Source organism: Elephantulus edwardii, unplaced genomic scaffold (genome assembly GCF_000299155.1).
Source record: "Elephantulus edwardii isolate Elephantulus edwardi_28Jun2011 unplaced genomic scaffold, EleEdw1.0 scaffold00055, whole genome shotgun sequence".
NCBI lineage: Eukaryota > Metazoa > Chordata > Mammalia > Macroscelidea > Macroscelididae > Elephantulus > Elephantulus edwardii.
The window spans coordinates 3,343,525-3,370,518 of NW_006399805.1; the positions used below are offsets into that span (position 1 = coordinate 3,343,525).

The window sequence follows — 26,994 nt, forward strand, 5'->3', positions numbered from 1 at the left end:
CGCAGAAAGTGGTTTAGAAAAGGATTCCTCTGATGGAAGCGGATGGGTAACAAGTTTAAAGCTGGGAATTTGGTTTACTTTGATCTAATTCCAAACCAAAGTGCGTCCCTCCGAAGGCTGGGAAATCTATTATGAAAGGCTGCCTCTCACTGGGGTGAGCTCGGCCCAGCTGGGGATTAAGAAATGTCATTAGGTGGTGGTGATGCTCACTGGGTCTTCACAGAGGGAGACCCTTCCTGACTTGTCTTGTGTCATTAGGTGGTGGTGATGCTTACTGGGTCTTCATGGAGGGGGAACCTTCCTGACTGGTCTTGGGGTTCCTGAATGTGGGCGCCTTCATACACCAGGTGCAGAAGGAGGGGCCAGAGGTTGTGTCAGTGGAAGCTGGGAGAGTCCAGTCACAGCTGTGAGTGAGAAGGGGTCTGGGCTCCCTCCCCTTAGACTACCCAGAGCACCCACACTCTGTGGGGACAGGAAGGGTGCCGAGGGCTTCTTTTCCAGGGGTTTCAGCCTTCTTCCATCGCCACCTCCTGTCTTGTTCGTGAGACTGAGGATGGTGTTCCAGGATGGGTCTGATGAGGTGTCTGCCGGGTGGCTGGGTCCCGGTGGGTGGTGAGAGGCAGGACCTGTGAGCAGCTGGAGGGTCTGCTGTCTGGGGAGCGGGCTCCAGAGCTCTGGTTCTCAGGCTCCTGGGGGCTGACACCCCAGGTCTGGTAAAACTCAGATGAACGGGCCCCACTTCCGAGTGTCCAGTCAGAATCCCCAGGGATGCTGAGCCAGCTGACCAGGTGATGGACGCTCAGGCTGTAGAGACCTGAAGGTAGAGGACGTGGCTCTGCGTGTGGAATCGGGAGCGAGCTGTTCCGGGCTGGATTCTGTCCCATCTCTGGGTCACTCACACTCTCTAGTTGCTCCTTTTTTTCAAGTGGAAAAATACGGTTGGGTCACAGGCTCTCCAAGACTCTTCCAGCACCAACAGCCCAGGATCTACCAAATCATGTGCATGTAACTCGGAGTTCACCCCAGAGGGTGACAAAGCAGCTCCACGGTCCTGGGGACGATGTCGTCAGACCCTCTTCACTCTCCAGGTTAACAGGGGAGCTGGTCCACCACAAGGCCAAGTTCCAGGGGAGAGAAAACATGGTGACCCCCATGAGGAACAGAAAAAGCTGTACATGTCCTCATGCACGGGACAAGAGGGGGGTCTTCCACCCAGAGAGAGGACGTCAGCTAAGCACTTCCTTATCTTGGTCCCTCCTTCTCAAAGGGATCCACCAGCTTACTGCCTCTCTCATCTGCTATCCATCGTCCTCATCCTCTGAAGCCGATTACAAGTGGTGCTGCCGTCCTCCAGTTACTGCTGGGTCTGTTCTGGGCCTTTCTTCAGCTCGGTCTCCCAGCCCCTCAGCACCCTCGGCAGGTGGGCTGGTGGAGGTGAATAGCCTGCACCTCCTACGTGAGTTTACTAGCCAGGCAGCACTGAGCTGTGGCTGCTGTCCCGGCTGCCCCGGAGCTGCGCAGGGGGCTGAGGCAGCCTCAAGGCCGGGCGTCTGCAGCGGGAGGCCGTGGAGGCCGGGCCAGGCAGGAGCTGTTTGTCCTCAGCCCACAGCGAGATCTGTGGGCAGAGGCACAGCTGTGGATGTGGAGGTCCGAATCAGGGGTGCTCTCATCCCAAACAGTCCCACCTCTGACTCTGTGAGCAGGTGCTGGGCACAACCCTCACGCACTCAAAGGTGAGAGGTGAATGAACACTCAAGTAATGGAGCTGGGACGCTAGGGGATCCCCCTTCAACCCTCAATGTACCAAAGAGGAAACGGAAGCCCAGGTTACCATGGAGACCAGGAAGGCCGGGCAGCATCCCTGTAAACCTATGAACACAATGTTCCATGAGTCAGGCAGCGCCTCTCCCTGTGGCCAGCAGCAGGGCTGGGCAAGAGCTGGAATGTGATATACACCAGAGGAGGGGTGTGGAGGGGGCACAGGGGGCCAAGGCCTCTTACTTTACTTTCCACATCATGTTTTAAAAGTTCCAGGGGTTTGTCTAGCCTCAGTTACCCAGAAACTTGGGATCCCCTGAGAATTTAGAATTCTGTATTCCCCCCCTTTTAGGTCATATTTTAACATAAAATGTGCGTACATGCTGGATCACGAGTGGTCAACATGATATAAAATCCTTCTCTCAGCCCTCCTTGGTCCGCTGTAAGGGAGGCAGAGCAAGGCCGAATGGGAACCTGTGAAGGGGGATTACTGTTTTGGAGAGTTTATAGGACACTTAGAGGCTGAGCAGAATGACAAAAGGTACGGGTCTCAGTCAATCAATACTCCCCGCTTTTAAATGCTGTAGCTCACATAGCTAGCCGGTAGCTTTTAAGGTCGAGAAGTAACAATTATAGCATTTTAATGTCTCTTTACTCGTATGAAAAACAGATAACTTAATATAGTGGAAATTACAGTCTAAATGGTCCTCGCCAACCCAGTGGAATTGTTTAAGAAGAACCAAGGAAAGACTGATGTGAAGAAGTGGATGAACGAGGAGAAGGGACAAGGCTACGATCTCTCCGGAAACTCGGCATCGGTCAACTCTATTAGGCTGCAGACCTTTGTCTCCAGGGGGGCCTGGAAGCTCGATCTTGGGAGCCAACTGAACGGGAGTGGAGCCGACTGCTCAATTACCCCGAGGGGAACACTCCTGTCCGGCGTCGGAAATGGACAGCGGGACCTAATGGGCTGTCGTGTGGGCGTTGTTTCCAAGCTTCCAACATCCACAGTCCTCTTGGGATTTCATGGGAAATGTGAGGAGAGCTCGACCATCAGGAACGCCCACGTGGACAAGCAGGACGCTGGATGCTGGTGAGGTCTCCTCCACCGGGCCAGGGCTGGGGTCACCAGGAAGAACCTGACTTCACCTGGATCAATGGAAACTCGGGTGCAGAGGAAATCAGGCCACAGAACAAGTCCTCCTCTGGCCTTCTCTGGCCCGTCCGGTGACTCAGTGGTCAGGAGCTGGGCTAACACTGAGGTGGGTGTTCTGGGCCCACCAGCTACTCCATGGGAGACGGCAGAGGACACTGTAGGGATGAAAGTCTTGGGAATGGAGCGGGGGCACTTCTACCCCCCCACCTCCACCCCACAGGAGTTGGAGGGGGACTGGCAACAGTGGGGGGTGGGCTTTCTCACCCACAGCCCCTCGGCTGCCCCAGATGGTTTCTACTTAATCCCATCACCCCTTTTCTCCTGCTCTCTGTCTCTCTCTCTTTGATTTATTTCTGTATTAGTGGATGATGACCATCTGTTCACATGCTTCCTGGCTTAAAAAAAAAAATCAACACCCCACAACAAACCCAAACGCTAGTGATTTTATTTTAAAAGCTTTCTTTCTCTCCCAATGTCAGGGTTTCTCCTGGTTAAATTCACCTGCACGGCTTCCCATGGTTTCTGTTCTCACAGCTGTGAAATGGTGAGAACAAAACCATCTCTGTTTATATCTCAGGTTGTCATATAAAAACCCAGCAAGCAAATGTGGTGTCACCGAGAGCCGTTGGTCTGCTTGCTGGAAGCCGCTACGAGGCCCTTCAGTAATGCCCACTTTAGTGCATGAAGGTTTTTGTGGACTCGCACGTTTTTGTTTTTTTTTTTGTTAAATTAACTGTATTGTAACTGGGCAGAAGTTTACAGTGCACGCTGGTTTTCCATTCAATAATCCATCTACATTACGTTTCAGGACACGGACATACATCGTTGCAATTTTATCTTCCATGAACACGTGCCATGGTGTCCCTCACTGGTGCCCACATCTGACATGACCAGCTGCTAGCTAAAGTGGGGGAAGCTCCAGTTCACCCGGAGGCGCCTGGGCTCCTGAAGCCCGTGTGGGCACGGTCCACTGTGACATACGTGTGGTCACCACGGCCAGAACCTGTGTAGCGGGCTGGCCTTCTGGCACTGCTGTTGAATGTCATGGAGTCAAGCACGACTCACAGTGACCCTATGAACAAAAGACCTGAAACCTTTGCATAACTATCATTGCTTCTCAAAGTTCACAGTTTCCAGAGAGGCAGAAGTGAATGGAGCTCTGGTGGCACTGTAGTTAAAGCACTAGGCCGGCTGTTCGAACACACCAGCGGCTCCCTGTGAGCAAGGCGCAGAGGCAGTGCACGTCTGCAAAGATTCACAGCCTCGGAAACCCAATGGGGTCATTCTAACCTGTGTGCGGGTTCCAAAGAGTTGGAGTCAATTTGATGGCAGTGTGTTTAGGTTTGGTTTGGCCTGACTGAGTACAAGAGCTATTAAAACAGTCGAGACTCCACAAACATGAGGGATGAAAACATAAAGATATACTGGAGGTCAGAGGCAAAGGGGGGAGAGTCTTTCCTGGAGAACTACCAGTCATTTTGTGCTTCTGGAGGATCTGAGTCGTTAGACTGAGACAAGGAAAATTACTGAGCATTTTATATAAATATAATCCTCACACCTGCAGCCCTCGGACCAGATTTATTAATTCTCAAATGAATAGTCCTCAAATGACACAGAAATCCTCTATTCGCTGAACTGAACAACTTGGTGTTGCTGTGATGCTGCACACTGTTCCACAGTCTTGTCAAATAGCATAATGATTACCCACTATGTACAACGTTTGGATGGGCTTCCAGTCTGATTTATGCTGGGAAGCAGGAGTGGCATCCACTTCCGAAAACTAGATACCTCTGGAAACTCTACAAACTCTTTAAACTCTTACAAAAATGATTGTAGTTATAGAACAGAGTTCTGTACAAGAATGATGTTAATCAGAACAGAGTTTAGGTCTTTTGTGCAAAATTTACTCTCAGTTGTATTCGACTTGATGACACTTAACCACTGCTGAGTGAAACTAGTGCTGTTATATCTGGAGGAACACTCTTGAACTTTATACAACACTCTTTGTCAATGTTCAGTGTGAAGTAACCTGGGTTGCTGTAATGCTGACCCTTGTGCCACGGGGGATATCAAATACCAGAAAGGTTTCCCAATGTGGACAGTGTTTGGTGGAGCTCCCAGTTGTAAAACAAGTTAGGAAGCAGGAGTGGCATCCACATGCCTCTGGAAACTCTATGAACTTGGTGAAATGATGACAGTTATGGAAAGACATTAGGTCTTTTGTTCATAGAGTTGCTGTGAGTCGTGCTTGACTCGACGGCAATCAACAACAACAACAATCCTCACACCAACTTGAAGGCACCATGACTCCATTCACAGGAGGGAAAAGGCCAGGCCAAACATCACAGAGCTGGTACAAGTCTTGCTAGAAACTCCAGACCTACCTGATTGCCGCTCTCGATTCTGTCAAAAGTTAATTTTACAAAGAGACGCCACTGGCCTCACAGGGCTGGTCCAGGTGCCTGCACGCCGCACACCATCGCAGCTGCCTCGGTCACTGTGGAAGGGGCACTGCAGGGGACACTAGCATGGACAGACACACGGTCACAGCCATTCCTCCCATGGATCCTGCCCCACACTTGACCAGGAGTCAGTGTCAGATAAGGACAGTCCATGGACCCTCCCCTGTCTGCAGTGCGTCCGTCCACATCAACAGTGAAAGCCGGGCTTGTTCAGAGTTGACCGGAAAGTGCCTCTGACAGAGAGAACATGGCACCTTCACATGAGCAGTGAGATCTTTAACAGACACCTTTCGAGAGTGGAGTCCTGGGACTCAGCTGAGAGCGTCTCCAAGTCAGAGACAGAGAGAATAGTAGCACACGAGTAGCTTGAAAGACAGCGCAGGCGCTGAGTCAATGCTGGTGTTTTTCTTACACGTGTTAGTTTCTGTTACCCAGAAGTTATCAACCCTCCAATCAGAGCGAGTGAGTTAGTGTGTGAGAAATTTACCGAGTGGTAAGAAGACAACCCAGCAAATTAGACTCTGAAAGACCTGCCGAGTGACTCCATCAGGAGCTGGGGCCACGAGGTCGGCTTGAGGAAGCCTGCCAGCAGGCGGAAGCTCAGTTCCCAACAATTTCTGTCTTTCAGAACCACCTACATCCAACTGTGAAATCAGTTAAATGCTAGGCAATTAAGTGACCTGCCCGAATAGATAATTTGCTCCTGGGTTTATCATTAGCTTTTCTAAAGTACATGAATGAGCAGACGCTCACGTCCTGTGAACACATTTCTCTGATAAGAGGAATCAAGAGAAGACGGGCTCTGGTGCATAAACACGCTCCCATGGCCCGCCTCTAGGGCCATGGCCCTGCCCCAAAGTGGACTCTGAGCTTGGAGGAAGGAAGGACTGGATGGGGGCTTTGCACCAGCCTCTCCGCGGAACCGGCTGCCGCTCAGGGATCTGAAGTTGCTGGCCTTTTCATTTTAAGTCCTCTTCTGCTGGCTCTGAATATGGATCCAGAAATACCGGGACAATGACAATGCTGATGCCAGTATAGAGAGATTCAACAGCAGAGGGCATTAGGAATGGGTAAATGTTGGATGAGTAACCAAAGGGCCAGCAGTTCAAACCCACTCAGAGGTGCAGGGAGACAGCTCTAGTAATCTGCTTCCGAAAGGTCAAGGCATGAAAACCCTGTGAAGTGGCTCCACTCTGCACACACGAGGCCGTCATGAGCAAATTAACGGATAACAAAAGGGGGGATAGAAGTATGGGGTAACTAGGAAAAGGTATAATTTTACTAAGATTTTTTTTTAATGGAGTGGCAGAAATAAGTTAAATAAACGAAGACTGGATTCTCCCTATAGCTACCTGGATGAGATTCTTTATTTCTTAAAAAAAAACTTAAAAATTATATTTTGTGCACCAGTAGCCAGGAAATTAAAAAACGTATTGCGATGGGAAAGTCTATTAGGGTCCTCTCCAGGATACTGAAGAGCAATGGTGTCAGTCTGGAGACTAAGGTGTGTCTGATACAGGCCATGGTCTTTGCAATCACTTGTTATGCATCAGAGAGTTGCAAAATAACTACGGAGGACAGAAGGAGAATTGATGCCTTTGAGCTGTGGTGCTGGAGAAGAGTATTGAATGTACCATGGACTGCCAAGAAAACAGATTCATCCTGGAGAGGATTAAACCAGGCTACTCCTTGGAGGCAAGGATTCTGGGGCTTCGTCTGACATACTTTGGACATGTTGTAAGGAGGGACAGGTCCTTGGAGAGGGACATCATGCTTGGGAGGGTGGAGGGACAGTGCAGGAGGGGAAGACCCTCTATGAGGTGGATTGATTCAGTGACTGGGGTAATCGGGATGGGTGTGTCAGAGGCAATGCGATTGGCATAGTATAGAGCAGGGTTTAGGGCTGTTGTATATAGGGTCGCTATGAGTCCCAAACGACTCGACGGCACATAACAACATAACAATGACATATTTTGTGTGTATAACGTCAAATTGGCTCTGGCTGGTACAGGAGGAGATTGCCTCTCCTTCTCCAGCAGAGCATCTGGTGGATTCCAGCTGCGTACCTCTGGGATTGCAGTGCAGTGGGACTCTTTCATGGTGAATGTTGTGGATGATGATGGGAGCCTCCATTTAGGACTCTTTCCTACTCCCGTTCACCCCTAACCTACCCACCTGTTTGGCCTGGTTGACGCAGTGCATGTACTGGGCAGCCAGCGCAGAGCAGCTGAGGGTCTCATGGGTGTTCTGGCGGTAACACTGGAGAATTCTGGCCTGCAGGTCAGCGCAGACTGGATGATAATCATACCGCCTGCAAACAAAACGGGGACAGTGAGACAGCGGGCCTTCGGTCAGAGCCAAGTCCAAAATAAAAGAGTAAGAGAGCACTGCGTAAGACAGAAACGTCTAAGAAATCATTGTCCTCAACCTCTGAAGAAACATCTCCAAACTGCTCCCATGATAAGACTTAAGATAGTGTGAAGATTTCGATGAACGTCATTCTATTAATTGATGGTGGTGTAAGATCACAAACCTCCTTCTCAAATCCCAAATGGAACTATGTGAACGGCAACACTGGGCTTCAGTCCAGACAGCCAACACAGGACGCTCAGGGGTCAGGACTGCCCCTCATGTCCGCGTCCAGTTGGTCAGAGCTGGTTATCCCTGCAGCGGGGTGGTCTTCCTCCTCCACATTCACTGTGGTTATATTAATGCCGCATCATTCACACCCTCGTCCCAAACTGTTCTCAGCTTTAGCCCTCTCCACTGGCTTCCATGTGTTTTCTAGAGGCTTCTTCCTAATACACAAATCGGATAAGACTATCTCTCCCTATTGCTTCCTAAAATAAAACTCCTTCCTGGCCAGGCTCCTGCTTATCTGTCAGCCTCCACTTCATTCCTTGGACACCTGGCAGGCTGGCCAGACCCTGAGACACTTTCCATCTGTGTCACCTCCTTTCAGATTCCACGAAGGTTCTGTTCCCTGCTAGAATCTAACGGGCTCTCTTTACTGACCTCACATTCATGTCTCCCACAACGCACACAACTAGGGTTACGTGCAGGGATTACATGTGAGGCGGATCCAAGAACGAGGGCAGTACCTCACATTCTCTGTAACCTCAGCTCCCAGACACAGATACTCAACAACTGTTTGCTGAAGGAATGTAAGTAGATGGAAAGGAAAATGGGAGGACCTCAAAACTTAAATTTCCTGGGCGAAAATTTTACCAATTATATTGATTAATCCGAGATTTAAGACAGACTGAGGCATAGATGCATTGTACCCAAAACAATGTTTCTCAGTCTGTAATACACACTTGAAAAATGATAATAAAATAAACCAAGTAATTACATCATATAAAGGAAAACTAAGAGGATATCAGGACGTGGATTAAACCAAATGAATATACACAGAAAGTATGGAATACCATTACTTTAAATTTTCAGAATTAATAGTTTTTCCAAATTAGTTTTGTTTGGTTTGAAAAAGCATCCAGTCTTTCCTATCTGTTCTTTCCTTGAAATTGAAATTTGTTATTTCCCTGGTAATCTCAGAATGGCATTTTTTAAGTTTAATGGGTTCTGAAAAACCCCGAGAGAGCACAGGGGGAGTATTTCTCATCAATAAGGAAACCCCTGGGTGACGATTTGTCTTCTCATTACTTTTATCCAACACACTAAGCTAATGTATACTTTGCTAGACTGAAGAAACGGAAATGCAAACCATGGTCCTGGCCCCTGAGGGCTCGCCTTCCTGCTATTCTCTAAAGAAAGTCGACAGCCAGGGAAACAAAAAAATAATCCCCCAAATTTTACATAACATTGCCTTTCCTTCTCCATTCATTACTTTGCTGCTTTGTCAAATAACCTAAGAACAGAATTTAAATCCAATCCCAGGAGTTTCAATTCTTTTCAAGATTTTGAAGTTGGGATGGCTGTGAGTTTTTGTGGGCATCAATTTCCCTAATCCCCCGCCATGAACATCAGCATTTAAAAGGAATCGCTGTGCTTCCTTCCAGGGCAGAAGCAGAGACACCACTGGCTGGCTGATTACCTCAAGAGCCACGTCTGGATAAACAGTGAATAAAATATGATTAAGCCTGGGGTCACCTGAACTTAGCAAACAGCCTTAATGGTTCCAGTGGCTCGCAGGAGAGCTGAGCTTCATTTGGTCCTGGTGGGGGGTACAGACTATCCCCCCCCATGCATCTCAGACTTAAGAGTGGGTGGAGGGCAGGGCAGGAGGACAAGACCTTGATGACCAGTTCTTCACCCCCTCTTACCACATACAGGAAAGGACAGTGAAGAGTGAGCCCTCTCTAGGAGAGGTGCCATCTGGGGGGCTTACTCTTCAAGGTTTCATCATGAGGTAATACGTCTGTAGGAAGGGAACATCTAAGTTCAAGTTTGAGGCCATCCACCTCGAGCTGAGCTCTGAGTAGTGCAAGTTAAAGGCTATGAGTCATTTATGATTTGAAATGTGTTAAAATATACTTTTATCACAGCAGATCAACAGGACTCACTCCCAGGGTCCTTGCCTCCTGTTCATCAGTGGTTCTCACTTAGATGTGTGTGTGTGTGTGGTACACACGTATGCAGTATGTGCATGCACTTGTCTTCAGAAACGCCTTCTGCACCCATTTCCACCTGTGCAATGATCAGACGGCAGCAGTGGGGACAGAGGAGAGGAAACCCACAGTGCAACCATCCCCCTTCATCCTTCCAGACCCTGTTTATCTTCACGGGCTCATCTCTGAGGCAGAAGCACGGCCTCCGTATTGATCTGTGGGCCTTGTTAGGAGGCCCTAATGCACGTTTTCACTTTGGGAAGACGCTCAATGAGATTACGGCCTGACATTAGAAGGCCATAAAGCCCAGGCGCTGGCACCTTCCATTCAGGAGGAGGGATTCAGAGACCTCTCCAATATTCTAATGTGCATTATGGTAACACTCCCCCCCAGCCCCCGCACAGTCAGAGCGTCAGCAATGGATCGGTATTGACCGCTTCCTTTCCTGCCGATGGCAAAAGCCACAATTAGGCAAAAATAACAGAAGGCACAGAGCAACAGTCTACCCAAGGAAGAAAAGGCAATCTTAGTGGTCAAGGATATTTGAATAATTTGGTTTCCTTGTGTATGAGGAAGGGCCAACAAGGATTCGGGAGCAGCAAAGGCTAATGTTAAGGGACAAGATGAGACAAATGTGGTGAACTTGGGACAAGAAGGAAGAGAGGAGAAGACAGAATAGCCAAGAGGAAGTGGTACCATCAGGGTGACAGGGAAAGCTATGTTTATCAAAATTAGTGAAGAACAAATCCAGGCAGGTGGCCATGTGGGGTTACAGGGAGTGGGGTTACGGGGACGTCTACTGAATCCCCCCACCTCGCTTCTCTCTTTTTCTGCTTTTCTCTTTCCTCTGGCATTCCTTGTCTCTCTTGCCCCTTCCTCGCTCCTCCCCATAAACACTAGCAGCTCATCGGCCTCCGTCCACCCATGTGTGGTTCTTGTTGACTGCCACTGAGTCAAGCAGGACTCAGCGACCCTATGAAGAAAAGACCTGAAGCCTTTCTGTAAATATCGTCATTTCTCAGAGTTTCCAGAGGCCTGTTGTTTAGGAAGTGGATATTACTCCCACCCATGACAGTGCACTCAAGTCCAGGGAGATGGCTGGCCACGTCCAAAGGCACACTCGAAAGTTCAGAGATTGAAGAAGACAAAAGAAAATGCTGGTTTGCGGCCAGTCAAACAATTTCTTCTAATATATAATGCTCATAATAAAAGCACCTAGGAAAACATGTCCAGGTAGTTTTTTTATTGCACTTAGAGGTTATTTTTAACAATACTAAAAAGAATAAAAGGCGTTGTTAGAATAAAAATACATATAATAGTGAAAGAATACTTTAAAAAGATAACATGAACTAGGGGCGGGGTAGGGAGGAAAATACGCAACAATGAATGAAAATCCAACTTTTAAAATAAACTTTAGTTAAAATCACAATAAAAAGAGAATGGAAACAAAAGTCAACTTGGTGGGGGAGGAAGAGGGGGTTAAAATGTGTAGCAATGAATGAATGAAAATCTAACTTTTCTGTAAACTTTTGTTAAAATGACAATTAAAATAAAAATTTGTTTTAAAAAAAGAATATGCTCAAACCTATTTATACCAAATAAAGTATACATTTTCTAAAAAAATAAAAAACAAAAACAACAAACAAAACACACAGTTACATCTTTCACTGTATGAAGTAACAATGTAATAATGTATGTAAGCTGTGAGGACCATCTTGGAATGTTTCCTTCATAAAGCTTCCTGTGGGATGAGTTAATTGGTCAGAGAGAAACTGGCATTTCTGGTTTAAAAGCAGCAGAGAGAGGCCCGATCTGAAGTGTCCCCCTAAGAGCCTGTAATGCAAGTGCTCCACTATCTGTTCAGAGAGACGTGGTGGTTTCGCTGTTGCCTCTACTACTTTCATGTCTTAAAAACTTCTTTGATGTCAGGCTGGGCTTTATACTTCGAGGAAACTACTTACCCATCTTTTTAGTTCTGCTAATAGAAATGGCAAGGCTAATAAGGAGACTTCAGAGGAGGAGAAATACGGAGATGGCGCTCCTCAGACCCGTCTCCACCCAGCAGGTTAAAGCAACCAGGCCGTGGCCACCAGCCAGCAGCCCTACGTCCTGTGGCTGCCTTTCATTCCCGGTGCAGGTGTGGAAAGGAAGGAAATTTCTCAACAGGCTCCCATGATGTACCCATTCCTTATGGGGTCACCTCGTATTCTAAAATTACATCTAAAGAAGTGGGCTCTGACATGTTCTAGGACCTTGACACACCCTGAAAATGCTACATGACACAAGTCAGACACAAAAGGAAATGTACTGTATTTTCTGCATGAAATACTTGTATATTGTATGTATGAAATATCCAGTATTCACACGCACAGAGAGATGAAGTTTACTCATGGGTACCAGGGGCTGGGAGGAGGGGAGAACAGGGAGTTACAGCTGAAGGGGGTTCTGACCAGGATTATGGAAAAGTCAGAAACTACCAGTGGTGATGGGAGCACAAGGTGATGACGGTCATTCGTTATCACTACATTGTACTTGTATAGTGATAAAATGGCAAATGTCTGGGTATATTTATTTTAAACACAGTAAATATTTTTTATTTTTTTAAAATTTTTATTGTATTATTTTTACATGTACCGTCAAATATGATCTGACTGGTACAGGAGGAGATTGCCCCTCCTTCTCCAGCAGAGCATCTTGTGGGTTTGAACCGCGCACCTCACCGTAAATATATTAAAACAAACACAAAAAACCTTATGTTCAGATCCTGAGCAAAACAGACATGGCGTCACATCTTAGCAGGTTCAATTGGCAAAACTCTACTTTTGTTCTTACTAAACTCATCTGCAGACAAATTCAATGGTCAGGATATCCAATTTAAAACTCTAAATGAAAAATCCCACTTCCAGGACTTAAGGATAAGTAATACTACACTCATTTCTTTTATTACTCGTAATGAAACTATGATACAATGCCATTTAAAGGACGAACATATCTAAAATGTTCTAGCTCCTATTAGAAATTTCCCCTTTTTAATTTTCCCTTAAATTACATATCCTAACATTAGTTACCAGAATAAAATACAGTCTCTTTCAAGCAATGCAAGAAAACCAATTCAGCTGCAAGCTTTCCTGAAATTCTTCATAACCACTAAGCGACTTTATTAATGATGTTTCTATTTGTGCTGTAATCAGATTCCCACAAGTACACTTTGGAGGCCAAACAGTTCTAAAAGGGAGATCTCATTGCGGTCTGTCTTTTTTTTGGGGTGGGGTGGGTTTGAGGGTGTGTCTCAATTTATTGTCACAGAAACTTTGCTATATATTAAAAAAAAAGAAAGAAGAAACTGAGATAGAAACAAAGGCGTTTCGTTGGATTCCATACTCCCCCCCCCCACCCGCGCCAACAGACCCTGATGACCGGAAGTATGCACGTTGGCTACTGTGCTGCGTATTATCACAACATAAGGGCTCCGCTGTCATCAGAGGTGGGATGCTGGCCTTGTCTGGGCTCCATCGATTCTGAGTCCAGCAAGCAATTCAATCATGCTGATAGCAGGCTGCACTGCTCAACCAGACACTAACAGCAACTCAGCTGTGAGGAGGTGGACAGCGCAGTGCATGGCATTCTATCCTGCACTGGGCCTGATGGAGCAGCCTCCCTCTGAACGTAGGATCCTGGATGCAAAGTATCAAGACCAGAAACACTGCACAGACACAGAGAACTGCTGGTCAACCAACCCGGATAAAACAAGTAATACTGTGCTCCATACACCGAGTCTGAACTCAAAAATACAAAGCATGGAAGAAGCCAGTGCAGGACCGGGCAAGTGGGTCACACGGCAGGTCACCACCGGGGGTCACTCAACAGCATCCAACAACACACCGTGGCCTTGCTGTCACCCTCTCTGCCTCATGTCCCGAGTACATCGGCATGAACAAGTGCAGCTAAAGATGGACAAAATCGTTATCTTCCCGAATTACTATTATCAGAAGCTTGGAAACAATGGGACACTTAGAGAAATCCTAGGGGAGGGGGAGCCTCTGCTTCCACAGGAAAGACAAACAGACTGACTCTGTGACACCTTGACCTGTGTTATGCTTTTGTGCAAACACACTTCACTGGAAGACATGCTTCTGTGGGGACACACTTCATTCAACTCAATATACATTTCTGGGAACACACTTTCACCTGAACACTTGCATCTGTGCACACATAATTCATCTGAATAAACCCTTCGCCTGAAGCCGTATAACCTCTAGTTGCAATGTTTAAGGATGCTCTGGGCAGGATATGAAATGATCCACGAAGCACTAAAAGAAGATGGAAAGAATATACAGAGTCATTGTACCAAAAGGAATTGGCGGACACAGAAGAATTTCATAAAACAACGTATGAGCAAGAGTCTGATGAAGGAAGAAGTTCAAGCTGCTCTGAAAGAATTGGCAAAAAAACAAGGCCCCAAGAATTGATGGCATACTGACAGACAGATACTGCCCTGGATGTGCTCACTAAGTTGTGCGAAGAAATCTAGAGGACAATCACCTGACTGGAAGAGATCTATATTTGTTCCCATTCCAAAGAAAGGTGATTTGACAAGAGTGTAGAAATCATCAAACAGTATCAGTAATATCACATGCATGCAAGATTCTGCTGAAGATTATCCAAAACGACTGGAACAGCATCAACAGAGAACTGCCAGAAGTGCAGGCGGGGTTTAGAAGAGGCCGTGGTACTAGGGATATTATAGCTAATGTCAGATGGATCTTGGCTGAAAGCAGCGAGTACCAGAGGAATGATTATCTGTGTTTCACTAACTATGCAAAGGCATTTGACTGTGTGGATCACAACAAACTGTGGCTGAGTCTGAGTCTAAGAAGAATGGGAATCCCAGAACACTTGATTGTGCTTATGTGAAACCTATACTTGGGCCCGGAGGCAGACGTCAGAACAGAGCAAGGAAACACTGCATGGTTCAAAATAGGGAAGGGTGTATGCCAGGGATGTGTTCTATCTCCATACCTTTTCAATGTATATGCAGAACAGATTATCTAGGAGGCTGGGCTCTATGAGGAGAAGTATGACATCAAGATTGGAGGTAGATCAATAATCTGCGTTACGCAGATGACACAACCCTACTTGCTAAAACTGAGGAGGACCTGAAACACTTGTTGCAGAAGGTCAAAGACTGCAGCCTTTAATAAATATTGAAGCTCAATTATCAAGAAAACAAAGATTTTCATCACTGGGCCTACTGGCAGCATCATAGTGGATGATGAAGAGATTGAGATTGTTGACTTCAGTTTGCTTGGCTCTACAATCAACACTCTTGGTACCGTCAGCCAGAAAATTAAAAGACGAATTGCATTGAGAGAGTCTGCTGTCAGAAACCTCTCCAAGGTACTGAAGTACAACGACGTCAGTCTGGAGACTAAGGTGCGCCTGATACAGGCCATGGTTTTTGCAATAACTTGCTATGTATCAGAGAGCTGGACAATGACTACAGATGATAGAAGGAGAGTTGAAACCTTTGAGCTTTGGTGTTGAAGAAGAGTACTGAATATACCAGGGACTGTTAGGAGAACAAACAAGTTCGTCCTGGAGAGGGTGAAGCCAGGCTGCTTCTTGGAGTTAAGGATTCTGAAGCTTCGTCTGACATACTCTGGACATGTTATATGCAGGGACCAGTCCTTGAAGAGGGACATCACGCTTGGGAGGGTGGAGGGACAGTGCAGGAGAAGAAGACCCTCAATGAGTTGCATTGATTCAGCGACTGGGATAATGATAGGTGTGTTGGAGACAGTAAGATTGGCAAGGGAAAGAACAGGGTTTAGGGCTGTTGTACATAGGGTCGCTAAGAGTCACAGGTGACTCGGCAGCACATAACAATAGCAACAACATATACATACCATCTGTTTATATTCTCTTGCACATGAATATGAACATACATGCTGAATACAGATCACTTGACTACACGGCTCACCTATGTGTACACTTGTGTGCTACACAGAGATCCCTTGTGGCTTCTCGTCAACCTCACCAAACTATCTATGAAACACTGCAGGTGCATGTGACACAACTGACGGGCGCTCACGAGCACACCTGCTCCCAAACACTGTCTCGCTTTCGGAAAAGAGGGCTAGTTTCTTCTGTAACTCTAAAGAATGAAAGACCCCAAATGTCCTGTTTATAAATAACCACTTCAAATCTGGTAACACAGCGAGGCAAAAAAACCTGGATGCTATTTTAAAAAGATTTCCCCACCATCAAATCGCTCGGTGTAATAATGCCTGTGATAAGAAAGTTATTTATTGAGTTGAGGAAGATCTGCAACGTTGGACACCTGGTCTGAGCCAGGAATCACAAACCATGGGCTGGTCATGACTTGGACTTTGTCTACACAGGGCAGATTTTCAGTCTACATAGGGAGATAAAAGAACGCTTACTTCCATAAATAGGGTCAGGAGGCAACGTTTACAGAGAACTGGGTGTGTAGAGTGTAAGTGATGTCAGCTTTCACTGGACTCAGCTCACCTCAGCTTGAAGACACCAAGTATATGCTAGGTGACATCATTTACCCAGGCTCTCAAAAGACTTTTCAGGAGGCGACAATGTACGGAGAACAATACCACACTTCACTCTGGGTGAGGAGCTTTATTTAGAAAACAGTACAAATGCACTTTACATTCTTAAAAACTAGAAATACGGAGGCACAAATTGTGCTTTTACCCTCCTTTTCCCTCTCACCTCCCAATGCTTGGAACTGTTGTTGTTTAATAAATGTCAAATGCTGCTGCTGCAATAAACAGACACTTGTGGAGTTAACAACGCTGGTTGTAGAGGTGCAGCACTTACACAGGGCACCTGGTACAGGAATACTCCCTCTGACACACACACACACAGTCTCAACAGAATAAACCACTGCTCACAGGAGGTGCCTCACCATCTTCCTGTGGGCCCATCAGGACCAAAGAGTTGTGAGTATGGACGAGCGCAAGTAACCGGAAATATCTCAGAAGGTCTCAAGGCCAAGAAGGGGTGATTTACTGGGGAAGAGCATGGTGTTCATTCTCCCCCGATTTTAGACAGTGACTAGCCAGGCCAATCGGAAAACGTTCAGCTTGAGCACACCTAGCGTATCAACCTTGGATTTTTCTTTAAATATTTTATATGTGAACCTGAATTTATGTTCACAAAAAATGAAAAGTTATTTTGTTCCCAAGGTTTTGTGAGTTATTCTCCGTTCCACTATCTTGTTTCTTTGGGAAAGCTCAGTGAAATTGGAACTTTTCAGTTGTGGATGAAAATATGATGGTTGATTTGTTCATTCATTCACTCTTATAACAAATATTAAGTAGGAGCCTTGGTGATGCAGTGCATTCAGAGTCGGGCTGTCTGCTTCAACCCACCAGAGATTCTGTGGGAGAAGCATGGGTCGTCTCCTCTGGCAAGGATTTACAGCCTTGGAAACCCAACGGAAAGGGGCTGATGGGTGGGAATTTACTAGACTGCAGTGGATATTTTTATTTAATTACTGAGAATCCACTTCCTGCTCTGCACTATGTTAAGTGCTGTCAATTTGACTGCCACTCTTAACAACCTTCAGAACAATGCCTCTGGACCCTATGCCATCCTCTCATCTCTGACACGCCCGAGCCCACTGCCAACGTTACTGAATCACGTTATCTCACTGAGGGTCTTCCTCTCCCCTTTGCTGATGCTCTGCCTTTCCAAGCACGATGTCCTTTTCCAAGGACTGCCTTGTCCTAACAATGTGCTCAAAATACACGAGACAAAGTTTCACTATCTTTGCCTCCAAAGAACACGCTGGCTGCAGCTTTCCCAAACATAGTAGGTCTGTCCTTTCGGCAGTTCATGGGAAAGCCAGCATTATTCTCCAACGCCACAACTCAAAAGCACGGATTCTTCTTTTGTCATCCTTAGTCACTGTCTAACCTTCAGATTCATGGAAAGTAACTGAAAAGACAATGCTTTGAATCAGGCCACCTTAGTCTTGAAATTGGCATCTTTGCTCTTCAGCACTTTGAAGAGGTCCTGACAGCAGATTTTCTCAAAGCAATTTGTCTCTTGATTTCCTGACTGCTGGTGTTGATTATGGATCCAAGCAAGGTGAAGTAACTGACAATTTCTCTCTCTTCTCTATCTATCATGATGCTGTATACTGGCTTGGTGGTAAGGATTTTTGTTTCACTGATGTTGAGATGCAATTCACACTGAAGGCTGTAGGCTTTGACCCTCTGCAGTGTTTCAAGTCCTTTGACTTTCCAGAAGCATACCACAGGTTGTTGATGCATCTTCTTCCGATTTTAATGCCACTTCTTCTTCTTCACATAACCCAGCTTTTTAAATGTTTTGTTCTGCAAAAACACAGTTGTGGAGAAAGGAAACAGCCCTGACATAGATCTTTCCTGATTTTGAATCATGCAATGTTTCCTTGCTCTGTTCGGATAACATCTTCGAGGTCTAGGTATTGGTTTCACATGAGTAAAAATACTTAATTGTTCTAAGATTCCCATTCTTCTCAATGTCAGCCATAATTTATTTGTTAAGATCCAAGTAGTTACATGCCTTTACATAGTCAATAAAACACAAACAGGCTTCTTTCCAGTATTTTCAAGATAACTGCTCCATCTGACTTCAGCAATGGTATCTCACGTCACAGCTGCTTCTAAATATAGCTAAATTTCTGGCAGTCTCTGTTGATGTACTGTTCTGTTTTTGAATGATCTTCAGCAATATCATTCTTGCATGTGATATAGATGATATTGTTCAGTAATTTACACATTCTGCTGGATCACCGTTTTTTAGGAATGGGAACCCATATATGGATCTCTTCCAGGCAGTTGGCCAAGTAACTGTCCTCTAAATTTCTTGGCATAGCTTGGTAAGTCTGTCTAGGGCTGCATCCTTTTGTTGAAACATGTACATGACAACTCCTGGGACCTTATTTTTGGCTAATGCCTTCAGTGCAGCCTGAAATTCTTCCTTCACCACCACTAGTTCTTGATCATAAGCGACTTCATGAAATAGTTCCGTGTCTGCCAAGTTTTTTGGTACAATGATTCACTGCATTCTTTCCATCTTCTTTTGATGCTTCCTGGATCATTCAGGACTTTTCCTGTGATGTCCTTAAGTATTACAACTTGAGGCTAAAATTTGTTTTTCAGTTATTTCAGCTTGAGAAATGCCAAGTGAGTTCTTCCCATTTTGTTTTCCAGACCCATTCTACAACAGTGGCACCATGCAGTATTTGTCCCTTTGTGATTGAGATATTTCACTCAGCATAATGTCCTCCAGGGTCACCCACTTTGAATAATATTGCATGAGTTCCTTGTTTTTCAATGCAGCGTAGTATTCCATTGTGTGAATATACCACAGCTTCTCTAGCCATTCGTTTGTGGATTGGCCCTTAGGTTGCTTCCTACTCTTTGCTATTGTAAATAAAGCTGCGATAAACATGGGTGTGCATATATCTGCTTGGATGGCAGACATGGTCTCTCTGGGGTATATGCCCAGTAATGGGATTGCTGGGTCAAATGGTATCTCTATTTGCTATTTTTTGAGAAAGCGCCACACCGCCTTCCACAATGGTTGCACCATCTTACACTCCCACCAACAGTGAGTAAGAGTTCCAGTTTCTCCACAACCTCACCAGCATTTGTTGCTTGCTGTTCTGTTAAATTTTGCTATTCTTACTGGGGTGAGATGATATCTCATAGTTGTTTTGCCATTTTGTTTTCCAACACCAGTTGTATGTATGCACATTCCTTCATAATCCTTGCTTAGTCTTCTTTGCTGCCCTTTGGAATCTTCTGTTCATTTCTTTTACTTCAGCAATTTTCCTTTTTGTTGTGGCTTCTCAACATGCTAGTGTAATTTTCAGAGTCTTCTGACATTCATTTTTGCCTTTTCTTTCTCTCCTTCTTTTGGATGATATCCTTGATGTCACCCTACAGCTCAGATGGTTTTTGATCATTAATGTGTTTAATGCCTCAAACTTATTTTTCAGATAGCTTTGAAATTAAAGGGGGATAGACTCAAGGTCTTAACTAGCTCACAGTCTAGGAGACAGAAATGTATGCAGGTTCTTATGATGAGATTAAGAGCTAACAGTTATAAACATAATGCTAAGCAAACACAGGGATCTGGTTTGACGTATAATTAAAATAGATTATGCAGTGTTCAGAGAAGAAGACCTCTATCACTGGTAAACAGGAAGGAAGGACTGGCTTCAAGACTCTTCTAAAGTCTGTAAGACAGAAAAATGGCAGTATTTGCCCGGGGGCCAAGCTCAGAAGGCAGGGTAAGACGGGGTAATTTAGGATGGAAATGGGAAACAGAAAGAAAAGAGTGTGTGTGTGTGTGGCGGGGTAGTGTTTACTGTTACAACGTCGGATTGTAACCAACACCACAGGGCACAACGTGTAGGAATGGCTGATTGGAAAACCAATTTGTGCTGTAAACTTTCACTCTAATCACAATAATAAATAAAAAAATCCAAACAAGAGTCTGTTGAAGTAACACCTGTGAGACAGAAGGGACGATCCCAGCAGGCAGAGATCTGTCCAGTGTGTCCAGTCTCTAGAGATAGACCCAGAAGAGAAGAGGAGGAAAGACACCTTTTGACTTGGAGAATATGACTATACACCCAGGCTGATCTTGCAAGTCTTGTAAACGCCTCTGCCTTCCTTTGGAATAAAGTTTAGTGATTGTGCTCATGGCATTCGCTGACGGGTTTGGCTTGACGAGGTGGGAGTGACTGTGTGCAGTGAGAACTCTGAATTCTCTGAATCACCTCGAGGACCCACAAGGACTTAACCAGAAGGCAGAGCAGACTTTCAGACCTTCCACCAACGGGCGAACGCCGGGGCAAGCTGCCAGCTGCCAAGTCTCGGCGGGTGAGCTCTGGTGGGAACCTTCGACGGGTCCCGGCCCTTTCTAATTTTCCCTTCGGGGCACCTTTGGCAATGGCTCTGCTGCTGGTTATTGGACAAGGCCAAGGAGGAGGACAGAGCAGAGTTTGATCCTGGACCAACACCATAGGAGGAACTGGGACACTGTGGGGAAGGTGGAAAGATACTGAGAAGAATCCTGGATAAGAAACGTGCCATGGAGGAGTCAGATAGGTTCAGGGGAGCTAAACTAACGGGAGCGTTTGCTCTTCCTAGGCACGTACAATTGCAGTTCTTGATCACTCGTAATCAACTTCTCTTCTTGCAGAAAGTCCAAGTTCAGAAAGGCGATTCACTGGGTTCCCCAGTCCTGCGATGGGGCGGGTGCTGCTCCTGGCAGCCCCGCGAGTTTCTCTGACTGAGGCTTTTTGTAACAAACCTGAGATCTTCTGAGAAAATTCAGCAAAACACTAAATTAGTGTCATCTTCCTTCCCTCCCAATCCTCTGTATTTTGAGAAATCTTTATTTTAGGAGCTTTTCTTACACCAATTCCCCCAGTAACTCAGATCTAACCATCATAACAGTGCAGCCTAGAACCTTCTAGTAGCAGGACTGGCAGAAATAGAATGAGTCCAAGCACGCACGCCACTCCCCTATTTTTAGGTGGTTATAACTTACGGAGAGAATTACCCTTTGGGATGAGAGAAGTTGGGAGAAATTCCATTTGAGTCACCCAAGCTTGAAACACACTGCAGTCTGCCCACCTCGCCTCTCGTGCTATCAGACGGAAGAAGGCGCTTCTAGTGCCGAGCTAAGTCAAGAACAGCTTAATTTAAAAAAATTCAAAACTGTCACCTGCCTCAATGAGGGCTGTGACATATTAAAAAAAAACTAGGTTAGGTTCACATTTTAAGTCAACTGAGAGAGGGTGTTACATGACTTTAGCTGATACGCTTTTCATTCTCACTACATTTTCCCAAGCAAGATCTAAATACAAGACACCCACAGCGACGAATGTGCCTGGCTCTGGTGCAGAAAGAAAAAATTTCAAATGTATTTATTTCAGTGAGAAGGGAAGGAAAAATTATTCACTCTGAGGTGCAGCTCCTTACCACTAAACCACCAGGATAAGGTGTACCCCAAGATGGGGTATAGCTACGGTCAAGTGAGGAGCTTAGGTGGTTAACTGGTAAAGACTTGTGCTGCCAACCCCACTGCATGTGGTTCGAATCTACCAGCTGCTCCTCAGGAGAAAGATGGGCAGTCCACTCTCCTGGTGATTTACAGCCTCTGAAAACCTGCTGGACGGTCAGCTGGGAGTTGGCTCTGACTCACCAGCACCTAACAACAGCAACAACAATGGTCAAGCCAGTGAGCCAACACAGACACAGGCCTTCCAAGCAGAAAGACTGTCCTATGGCATCACAGAATGGGGAACAGGGTATGCAACACCAAATGCACCCTCTTCTGAAGCTCATCACCGATTTGGAGAAAATCACAGTCTTCAAGTCACAGGTCACACAGTTAACACTAAAGCCACATTGTTCTGAAGACCTGGACGTCACTTCAGGCTGAGGAGTGGTCTGAGAAGTTCCATGAAGGAGAGGAGATGGAGGTGGGATTGCAAACGGAGGAGAGGACACTGGGGAAGAGCTGGCCCAGCCCAGGCTCAGTCAAGTCCAGCATGTCCCTGGGCTTCTGTCCTACTGGCCAGAATTCTGAGAAGGGCAAGCCTGGGCTATGGAGGTGACCCTTTTGGAAGTGATGGCACATCCAGACTGTACCCCACGGGTGGGGTACAGCAGGACCTCTCTGGGCAAAGGCACCATCTGCAAAGGCTGGTCTCATGAGTGCAGCAGATGGACAGAGGAGGGGCTATGAGGCTGGGGGTGTGGGGGAGCAGGACCCAGTGGCTGAGACAGAACAGGATGATGGCAGCAGAAGCTCCAGACAGCAAGCGCGGCTGGTGAGGAACTAGAAAACACAGTCATGAAGATGGAGGACTGAGACACAATGGCGTGTGCTGTGGGGGCTGACGAAGAAGAGTGCTCAGGTAACGTGAGGGATCCCAGATCAGAATGACTCCATTGCCCCGCAGTCTACAGTACGGCGCTGGGATCAGCACTGAGGGCAGGGCTGCAATCACGAGCTCCAGGAAGGTTGGCAGGAGTGGACAAAGACGGTAGGAAGAACTCTGGGGCCGGGGAGAAATGATGGAAAACTGAGAGCAGAGGAGGGAAGCACAGTGCAGCCTCCCACGGCTGGGGAAACGGAGTCTCATGGAAGAGGATGACTGAAAGAATGGAGACGGAAACAGGCCCTGCAACCTGGAGAAACAATTCCAGGCCAGCGAGTGAGGCAGAAGTCACATGGCAGGAAACTAACAAACAAGAAAAGGAGCAGTACACAGCAGCAGTGGGGTCAGGCCCTTTCAACACCCTGCACAGAGTGTCTACTGTACACAGTGCCCACTGTATCCCGCAAAAGACACAAGGAGAGAAGCAGATGGAACAGAGACAGAGTAGAGGGATGCAGATTACACCTGTCTGTCCGTCCGTCCATCCATCCATCCGTCCATCCATCCATCCATCCATCCATCCATCCACTTGTCTATCCATCCACTGGTCCATCTGTCCATCCATCTATCCTTCCTTCTTTTCTACCTGCTAATCTAAACAGACACAGTTACGCCTTTACAGCTGCTTAAATGGGATGCATCTGGCCATGGAATTAGGTAAAGAAGGGCCATTCTGGTCTGCACTGATCTGAAAGGGTCATAAATGAGAAAGAACTTCATTCAGGAGGGTCTTAAAGAACGGGAGGGCCCAAGGCAGCTGGTAATGCCTGAAAAGGCATTATTAGCAAAGGCAGAGAAAGCAGAGAGAAGACAAGACTGGGGTGAGAGGCAGCAACATCACAAATGCACTTTTCCCCCTTCATGTCCACCCAGATCAGAAAGTCAGAACCACTCTCAGCAAGGAGGTGCCCTTCAAATCAATGCCAGGAAGGTGAGCCTAGAAGGCAGGTGGACACTCAGGTAATCTAGACACAGGTGAGTCTTCAGCAGCCTCCCAAAAGAGATAAGAACAAGGGAGGGCAGAGTCCATGCAGATAAGAGAGGATTAAAGAGTTATAGCCAGCTTCCCTGGCCAAAGCAGGAGGCTACATAAGACACCAGGCTGGTCAGATGGAGGAGGAGTGGAGGGCAACTGCAAAGGCCCATGAGTCTTCTGACAGTGTGAGGAAGGTCATGGAGCAACGTCCAGGGTTCTCCTCCCTACAGGGAAGAACGCATGCTCTGCAGGACGTGGGGGCAGAAAAGCAAGGACAGGAGTGTGAACTTCAATGGCCAGGCTGGAGCCCATCACAGGACACGCTCAACCCCAGGCGATCCCCGAGAGCTGAGCACCCCACTGCTGTGCCCGCGGGCCACCCCCAGGACGTCTGTCACAGGCCGGGCTGTCTCCAGGTCTTTGCTGCAGCATCTAGTACTCTCCGTTCAAGCCCCTTATTTTCTGAAATGAGGCTGCTCTGAAATGAACGCCTGATTAACGGGTAGCAGAAAATGGAGAGAGAATGGGTTAAATAAAGTACATGCTGGAAGAACTGGAGCTTAGGGAAGGTCAACCACAGTTCCCTACTCTGCACGAGCTCCTGAGGCATATGAATTCAGTGCAAAATCTTAGTACATGTAGAGCTTCTCATGAAGGGGAACGGGATGGGTGAGCACAGGAGAGTTAGTTTTGTATATGTAAAATTTTTATCATGTATATATTACTTATTCAAGAAACAATGTTATTTTTAGACTGGTAATACTGCACACGTGCGCGCGCACACACTGCCCATCTTGTAATGGTGATACCGTATCGACAGACTTTGCGGTACCAGACAGAAGACACAAAACTTCAGACAACGCTGAGACCTGAAGCCGCAGCAGTGAAATCCCACAGGCACACTCTACACGAAGACAAAAATGTAAATTGGGAAATAATTCAAAATGCCTTCAAACACATCAGCCTCCAGCACAAGTTCAGCACCAGCCCTTCTGAGTTAATATTTCAGCAACCTTGTGAGAGATGAGACAGAGAAAGCACAATTATTTAAGTCACAGGGCAAGCCACTGGCAGTAAACAGTACCACGGGTTTTGAAAGCATGAATGCATTCTCCACCCTCGAAAATCTTCTTAGTTCTTCCTGTCTTTTTAGTTGCTTCTCTTTTAACTGTGAATAATTCCCCAAGCTCAGACCTTAGCCCCTGCTGCTCTTCTACAGTTTGGGGGAAGTGATTTCCCCCTTTTTTTGGGGGGGGTTCCTATTGTTTCATGACTAAGTGAGTGGATTTCTCAGTTACTCTCCACTTGTCAGTAGCTGTACGATAATGTGTCTCTTTGGAATTCAGTTGCTTTTTGTAAAATACACAGGAAATAAATCCCAGCCTTCTTTAGCCCGGAAGTAGATCTGAATGGGGCTCACAGAGTCCTTCTAATTCTAAGACTCTAAACATGGTTGACACTGAGTCATTTCAGGAAACAGCATATGATTCAGAACAGATAATACTGAAGGAAGAAGTCCAAGTGCACTCAAGGCATTGGCAAAAATATAAGGCCCCAGGAATGGCCAGAATAACAATCAAGGTTTTCAGGAAAGCAATGCAATCCCTAGACATATTCACTAGTCTCCCCCAACAAATATGGAAGACAGCTGCCTGGCCGACTGACTGGAAGAGATCCATATTTGTTTTCATTCTCAAAAAAGGTGATCTAACTGAATGTGGAAATCACTCAACAGTCCCAATATCCATGCAAATAAAATCTTACTGAAGACTATTAAAAAGTGGCTGGAACAATATATTAGCAGAAATTGACCAGAAAATCAAGCTGGATTCTGAAAAGTCAATGTCATAAGGAATATCACTACTGATGTCAGGTAGATCTTGGCTAACAACAGAGACTATCTTTTCAATCTGTATGCAGAACAGATCATTCAAGAGGGTGGACTTTATGAGGAAGAATGTGGTATCAGGATTGGAGGAAGACTCATCAACAATGTGCAATAAGCGGTGACACAACCTTGTTGGATGAATCTGAGGAGGGTCAAGGACTATAGTTTGCATTATGGATTGAAGCTCAACATCAAGAAAACAAAGATTCTCACCACTGGCCAACTGACAGCACCATGACAGATGGAGAAGAGATTAAGATTGTTAACAATTTCAGCTTGCTTGGTTCCACAATCAACAATGCACTAGCAGCCAGTAAATCAAAAGACAAAATGCATTAGAAAAATCTGCTGTCCAGGGACCTCTCCAGAGTGCTGAAAAACAAGGATGTCAGTCTAGAAGTCTCAAGGTGTGCCTGATGCCTGATGCAGGTCACAGTCTTCATGATTACTTGCTATGTGTCAGAGAGCTGAACAATGACTAAGGATGACAGAAGAATTGATGCCTTTGAGTTGTGGTGCTGGAGTAGAGTTTTGAACATACCCTGGACTGCCGAGAGAACTAACTAGCAGGTCTGTTCTGGAGAAGGTGAAACCAAGCAGCTCCTTGGAGACAAGGATTTTGAGACTCTGTCTCTCTCACTTTGGTCATGTAGCCACGAGGGGACAGTCTTCAGAGACGTATCATGCTTGGGAGTTCTGGTGGCCTAGTGGCAAGAAGCTGCACTGCAATCCTGAAGGCACGTGGTTTGAGCCACCAGCTGCTCCACGGGGAAAGGATGGGCAATCTCCTCCTGTGCGAGTAACTGCCTCTGAAAACCCACTGGAGGATCAGATATGGGTTGGTTCTGACTCTACGGTACACAACAACAATAAGAACAACCATGCTTGGAAGGGTCAAGGGACAGTGCAGGAGAGGAAGACCCTGGATGAGACTGACTGACACAATACCTGGGGTAATGAGGGTAGGTTTGTCAATGACAGTGAGACTGGGTCGGGATAGAGCAGCTTTCAGAGATACTGTGCATAGGGTCCCTATGGTCACAAGTGACTCAACATCAGTATCAGAAGGATGTTTACCTGAGTTTTATTGACTATGCAAAGGGATTTGACTGTGTGATCATAAATTATGGGTAATACTGAGAAGAATAACAATATGCTTGATGGAAACATACACACAGAAAAAGAAGCTGTTGTCTGA

At 46.2% G+C, this 26,994-nt stretch overlaps 1 protein-coding gene across 1 annotated transcript in view; it reads right to left on the bottom strand.

Annotated features, from left to right (window-relative positions):
- Positions 1-506: 506 nt before the first annotated feature.
- The window catches only part of CHCHD3 (coiled-coil-helix-coiled-coil-helix domain containing 3), a 332,794-nt gene continuing 306,306 nt past the window's right edge, over positions 507-26,994 (bottom strand). Inside the window, exons 8-10 of the mRNA XM_006887200.1 lie at positions 7,552-7,687; positions 1,471-1,615; positions 507-814 (exon numbers count right to left, since the gene is read on the bottom strand). Coding sequence (XP_006887262.1) covers positions 507-814; positions 1,471-1,615; positions 7,552-7,687 — 589 coding nt within the window. The remainder of the gene's footprint in view (positions 815-1,470; positions 1,616-7,551; positions 7,688-26,994) is intronic.